This window comes from Anomaloglossus baeobatrachus, chromosome 5 (assembly GCF_048569485.1).
Source record: "Anomaloglossus baeobatrachus isolate aAnoBae1 chromosome 5, aAnoBae1.hap1, whole genome shotgun sequence".
NCBI classification, from domain to species: domain Eukaryota; kingdom Metazoa; phylum Chordata; class Amphibia; order Anura; family Aromobatidae; genus Anomaloglossus; species Anomaloglossus baeobatrachus.
In genome coordinates, this window is record NC_134357.1 from 569,150,859 (window position 1) to 569,157,629 (window position 6,771).

Genomic DNA, 6,771 nt, shown 5'->3' on the forward strand with positions numbered 1-6,771 from the left:
GTCGTTAGTGACGCACATCCGGCGCTGGTAGCGACATCGCAATGTGTAAATCCTAGGTGCGACGATAAACGATCGCAAAAGCGTCGAAAATCGGTGATCTATGTAGCGTCGTTCATTTTCATAATGTTGGGTCGATCGCAGATACGATGTTGTTTGTCGCTCCTGCAGCTCCACACATCACTGTGTGTAAACCCGCAGGAGCGACAAACATCACCTTACCTGCATCCCGACGGCAATGCGGAAGGGAGAAGGTGGGCGGGATGTTATGTCTCGCTCATCTCCGCCCCTCCGCTTCTATTGGCCGGCCGATTACTGATGTTGCGGTGACGTCTCTGTGACGCCAAACGCACCTCCCCCTTGAAGGAGGGATAGTTCGGCAGTCACAGCGATGTCGCCGAGCAGGTATGTGCGTGTGAAGCTGCCGTAGCGATGATGTTCGCTACGGCAGCAATCACCACATATCGCATGTGCGACGGGGGTCATACATGTCGAACACACATGGATCCGCTCCATACACTTCATACACAAACGACTCTGCTCCGTACACACACGGTTCCGCTTAGCACACGTTCTACTCACATGGCTCCACTCCATATATGTCGTACACACACTTTGTATTGATGCAATTTTGCTGTGTACATATCTCATAGCTGCGACCCTGCTCTTCACAAGTCGTACACACACGGCTCCGCTCTGTACACATCGTACAGAATCTGCTTCATTTCGTACACGTCGTACACACACGGCTCCGCTCAGTACACATCGTACACACACGACTCTGCTCCGTACAACTCGCACACACACGGCTCCGCTCTGTACACATCGTACACACACGACTCTGCTCTGTACACATCATACAGAATCTGTTTCGCTTCGTACACCTCGTACACACACGGCTCCGCTCAGTACACATCGTACACACACACGACTCTGCTCCATACAACTCGTACACACATGGCTTCGCTTATTACATCCACACATAAACTTCCCCTCATCCAGCACCATGACAACAGCACAGCAGAGTCCTGCATACACTGAGGAGCTGATCATGTGACCCCTGACTCCTCCCCTCCATGTGACATCATCACAGGTCCTGGAAGCACAGAGCAGCCATATATCTAGTGTGCGGCTCTGCAGGAGGAGGTGTGTGGAGATTCCCCATTACTGGGCTCAGGCTCCATACACATTAGATGCTGGGGGAGAACAATCGCTCTATAGAAGAGAATCCTCCTGATTGCCCCGTGAAGGATGGATATGGACAGGGACAAGATGGCGGAGAGGATATTACACCTCACCCTAGAGATCCTCTTCCGGCTTACTGGAGAGGTGAGAGATTCTGATGACGTCACATTACATCATTCTTATCTATGGGAATAACAGATGCACAGAACTGGAGAGGTGAGGACTCTGGAAATGTCTGGAGTGAGATTTCTTACTGTGTCTCTCCATAATCAGGATTACACAGTAGTGAAGAAGACCTCTAGTGAGCGCTGTCAGGCCCCTGTGTCTGAGGGATGGGGAAGACCCCTGAGCCCAATCACGGGGCCTCCACCTCACCCCCCGATACATGAGGACATCAATGACCAGAAGATCCTAGAACTCACCTACAAGATGATTGAGCTGCTGACTGGAGAGGTGACACTGCTGGGAATGCTGGGACATTATACAGTAACGCTATGAAGGGATCGGGGGTGACGGTATCATTGTATATGTCAGGTTCCTATAAGGTGTCAGGACGTCACCGTCTATTTCTCCATGGAGGAGTGGGAGTATTTAGAAGGACACAAAGATCTGTACAAGGACGTCATGATGGAGGTTCCCCAGCCCCTCACATCACCAGGTAATAGACAGGACTAAATACACACGGCCTATAATTATCTGTATGTAAGGAATGAATTCAGCCCCTGTATGTGTCTCCTCCAGTTCTATCCAGTAAGAGGACCACACCAGAGAGATGTCCCCGTCCTCTTCTCCCACAGGACTGTAAACAAGAAGATGCCGATGTTCCTCAGGATGATCAGGTAGATGGAGAGAAGGTGCCATGAAATCTCCCTATGATGTGTAGACGGCTGTGAAGGTCTTGTGCTCAGTCTTGTTTTATCCTCCAGTATTATATGTGTTATACTTGTGTAATGAGAGCGGTGGAGATGGCAGGATTAGAGCTGATCATAGATAGGACTTCTCCATCTGTCTGTGACTTTTACAATATTTGTTTCAGGGGGAAGATCTGACCCATATTAATACTACAGAGACATATGTGAGGGGTGATGAGCGGAGTAAAGAGGAGATTCCTACAGATAACCGCCCAGGTGAGTAGTAGCTTCTATATTTATTTAAATAACATGACAGTCGTTCTGGACTTGGCAATATCAATTATGTGTAAAAAAAAAAAAAAAAAAAAAAAAAAATATATATATATATATATATATATATATATATATATATATATATTTTTTTTCCTTAACCCAAAAGTAGCGTTTTTAGTGGTAAAATGGGTTTTCGTGTTTTGTGTGCGCTTACTATTATTATTATTATTATTATTATTATAGATTTAACTTGTGTATAGCTTTTTACTCAGTCCCCTTGTTGGATATGAATATTTTTTACTTTGATGTTTGTGTCTGTTAGTTTCTCACTGACTCTGCCTTTTAGAATCTGCTTTTTAGACTCTGCAAATAGCTGGGATTAACAGGCCATCATACCCTGGGGACATCAGATGACCGCAGGGTGTCACCTATTGTATACAGCTGTATCCTGCTGGGGGGCACTACAGTATACACTTAATCCTCAGCAACATGAAACAGAGGCACTGAGGATTAAGGCTGCTGTTAAAAAGCTTATCAGCTGTCGTTAATGGGTTAATATAATATATTAGTCCTTGCATTGCTGTCTGCAGTTTGTACCCGTCTTCGTCAGCTGATAACTGAATTTTAATACAAATTTTTTCAAAAGGCAGCATTTTTTAAAAATATATATTTTTTTTTCTTGGCAGATAACTGTGCATCAGAGGGATATCTGCCATTTACAAATTTTGAAGCAGCCGATTATGGTATCACACCATATTTATATGAAGATTATGACATTATTCCAGATATACAGCCAGCCCTTCACCACAAAAATCTATCATCTATTCCTTATCAACAAGACCTATCTTCTGCTTCATTACAGACTGTTAAGCAACATGAAAATATCAAAAGAGATGCTGAATATCAAAATACTCATACTGGGGATAAACCATATTCATGTTTAAAATGTGGGAAATGTTTTGCTCGGAATTCAAGTCTTCCTGTATATCAGATATTTCACTCAGAGGAGGAGCCATTTTCATGTGATGAGTGTGAGAAATGTTTTACTTACAAACGAGCAGTCGTTAAACATAAAAGCACTCATACAGGGGAGAAACCTTTTTCATGTTCTAAATGTGGAAAGGCTTTTATCTGTAAAGCAAAGCTTGTTAATCATCTGATAATCCACACAGGGGAGAAGCCATTTTCATGTTCAGAATGTGGGAGACGTTTTAACAAGAAAGAAAATCTTACTACACATCTGAGAATTCACACAGGGGAGAAGCCATTTTCTTGTCCAGAATGTGGGAGATGTTTTACCTGCAAACAAAATCTTATTAGACATACAAAAATTCACACAGGGGAGAAGCCATTTTTTTGTACAGAATGCGGAAAATTTTTTATTAGCAAATCAACTCTTGACGCACATCTGAGAACTCACACAGGGGAGAAGCCTTTTTCATGTCCACAATGTGGGAAATGTTTTACTTGGAAACCTGATCTTGTTAAACATGAATTAAGTCACACAGGGGAGAAGCCATATTCTTGTTCAGAATGTGGAAAATGTTTTATTAGCAAATCAAATCTTAACGTACATCTTAGAAGTCACACATGGCAGTAGCCATTTTTCATCTTGAGAATGGGAAAATTTTTAATAAAGAAATTACATTTTTTTTAACATACGAGAAATAACACAGGGTATTAGACATTTCATATTTTATATGATTATTTTATTGATGAATTGTGCATGAAAATTTTCAGTTACGGTGTGTGGCCACCATCAGTTTTCACAGCGTTTTGGATGTAGCATGCTTTAGCTGCATCCAGAATGCTGCAATGTACAGTACAAGCAAAGCTGATGGGATTTCTAGAAATCTCATGCCCACTGTGCTTGGTTTTTCAGCAGCAAACATTGACCTGCGGTGCTACTGTCCGAGCCGCAGCATGTTAAATTGTTTGCTGCAGAGTCGCAAGCATCCTCCGCAGGGAGACGAGAAGCAAGAAAACGCAACTGCCCGAGCCTGGATCGTGGGCATGAGCAGTTGCGGCCATCTGCGGGGGAGACTCACGGCCCTGCAGGTCAGAACCCACCGCGTCCAGGACGCAGCAGCTACTGATCGTAGGCACGTACCCTAAAAGTTAACTTATAGTCAAAGTGAAGTCACAAGTCTAAAAGAGAAAGCAATTTAGAACAATAAATTATATTGAGGAAATGTATTGTATGCAATGACCAATAAACATCAGCAAGTAGAATTCGTAGAAAAAGTTGAAATATTTCACCATGTATGTAATATATTTCACCTTTATATGAACACTATAACTGCATCTTAAAGGGGTTGACAAGCAGTTCTCTGGTATACATTATCAGGACATATGCTGAGGCAAATGTCAGATGCCAAACATGCCACGTCTAATAATTATGGTGTCTTATTAATCAGATGAGACTAAATGGGGACAATTACCCGACTTTGTATGGGTCTATAGGGTTGTACGAGGACTTTATACCTGTTTGAGCATGTAATCTGACTACATTATGCAATAGTGACTGCAGAGCTGAATAAAGTATAGTTTTAATGTTTTAATATCTCATTTCCTTTGGGAAATATTAGCTTGTACAGATTAGGCTATTATTTATGTTGTGATTATACCGAGGGAAGAATAGATGGCAGTTTGCAGACTCTGCAAGACAAGCGTCAAAGGAACTAAGGCTAAACACAAATTGAAACTTGCAAAAGAAGCCAAGAGTAAGGTAAAAGCATTTTGGGGGTATGTTAAAAGCAAAAGAAAAGTGAAGGAGACTATTGGAGTCTTGCAGAATCAAAAAGGTGAATCAGTCAACAAGGTGGAGATACTTAATTCGCATTTTGTATCTGTCTTCTCCCAAACAACTAATGCAAGCATAAACAATCATGATAGAAATGATGGTTAGGAGGAGTCCAAGTTGACAATAAGTAAAGGATTGATTAGAACACTTAGCCAAGTTATAGGAAACCAAGTCCCCCAGGTCCAGATCATTTACAATAGTGAAGTTGGTTTCAGCTCACCTGTCATCCGACGCCACAAAAATCCTCAGGGTGCACGAAGTCCTCCGGCCAGTCCACACCGGTGAAGCAGTAGAAGTAAGGAAGTATATGGACTCGGCACAATCTCCTTAAAAATAACTTGAAAAATTATTTGTTAAAAATCAGCCAACAAACGCATTGCACCACGTGTGATACAGGAGAAACTTAACGCGTTTCGGACATAGTCATAAGTTAGAACATTTTTGTTTTTAATACTATGTCCGAAACACGTTAAGTTTCTCCTGTATCACACTTGGTGCAATGCGTTTGTTGGCTGATTTTTAACAAATAATTTTTCAATAAAGGATTCAAGTTATTTTTAAGGAGATTGGGCCGAGTCCATATACTTCCTCACTTCTACCAGATCATTTACACCCTAGAGTCCTGAAAGAGATAGCTGAGGAAATAATAGTACCGCTTGCCATTATCTTAAATAAGTCATAGGAAACAGGAGAGGTCCCCCTAGACTGAAAAAGGGCATATGTGGCTCCTGTTTACGAAAAGGGGGAAAAGGAGTATCCAGGGAATTACAGGCCAGTAAGCCTGACCTCCATAGCAGGAAGAAGGAGGATCCAGGGAATTATAGGCCAGTAATCCTGACCACTATTGCAGGAAAAATCTTCAAGCAAATTGTCAAAGAACATTTACTTAGATACCTGGATAGGAAGGCATTAATTGCCCAGAGCCTGCACTGCTTTATGACCAATAAAGCTTGTCAGACCAACCTGATTTCCTTCTATAACAAAGTCACTGAATGGTTGGACCAGGGGAATGCTGTGGATTTAGTATATCTTGACTTCAGTAAGGCATTCGGTAAAGTATCACATGACCTCCTCATTGAAAAAATGATCAAGTACGGAATCAACAAAAAATCAGTTAGATGGATTCACAACTGGCTTACTGATCGGGCACAAAGAGTAATACTAAATGGATACACATCAACCTGGAGGAAAGTCAAAAGTGGGGTGCCGCAAGGCTCTGTTCTTGGCCCAGTGCTGTGTAATATCTTTATAAATAATCAGGACAAAGGAATTACTGGTGAACTTATAAAATTCACAGACGATACTAAGATAGGAGGAGTAGCCAACACTAAAGAAGAAAAGATCGTATTCAAAAGGACACACTTGAACAATGGGCCGAGGAGAACAGTATGGTGTTTAACAGGAATAAATGCAAAGTCCTACATCTGGGTAAAAGAAATGTAAAAGGCATATATAGTATGGGAGGAATAGAAGTAGGTGATAGCACTGGGGAAAAGGACTTGGGCATAATAGCGGATCACAGATTCAACATGAGCCAATAATGCGGTGCTTCAGCTAAAAAGGCCAACAAAATTCTGGGATGTATCAAGACAAGCATTGAATCTAGATCAAGAGAGGTAATTATTCCCCTATACTCTGCCCTGGTGAGACCACACCTGGAAT

The 6,771-nt window shown here is 42.0% G+C and overlaps 1 protein-coding gene across 1 annotated transcript in view; it reads left to right on the plus strand.

Moving 5' to 3' along the window:
* LOC142313054 (uncharacterized) overlaps positions 1-4,832 on the plus strand; it is a 106,382-nt gene extending 101,550 nt beyond the window's left edge. Inside the window, exons 9-11 of the mRNA XM_075352040.1 lie at positions 1,926-2,021; positions 2,219-2,309; positions 2,993-4,832. Coding sequence (XP_075208155.1) covers positions 1,926-2,021; positions 2,219-2,309; positions 2,993-3,906 — 1,101 coding nt within the window. The 3' untranslated portion in view covers positions 3,907-4,832. The remainder of the gene's footprint in view (positions 1-1,925; positions 2,022-2,218; positions 2,310-2,992) is intronic.
* Positions 4,833-6,771: the final 1,939 nt, after the last annotated feature.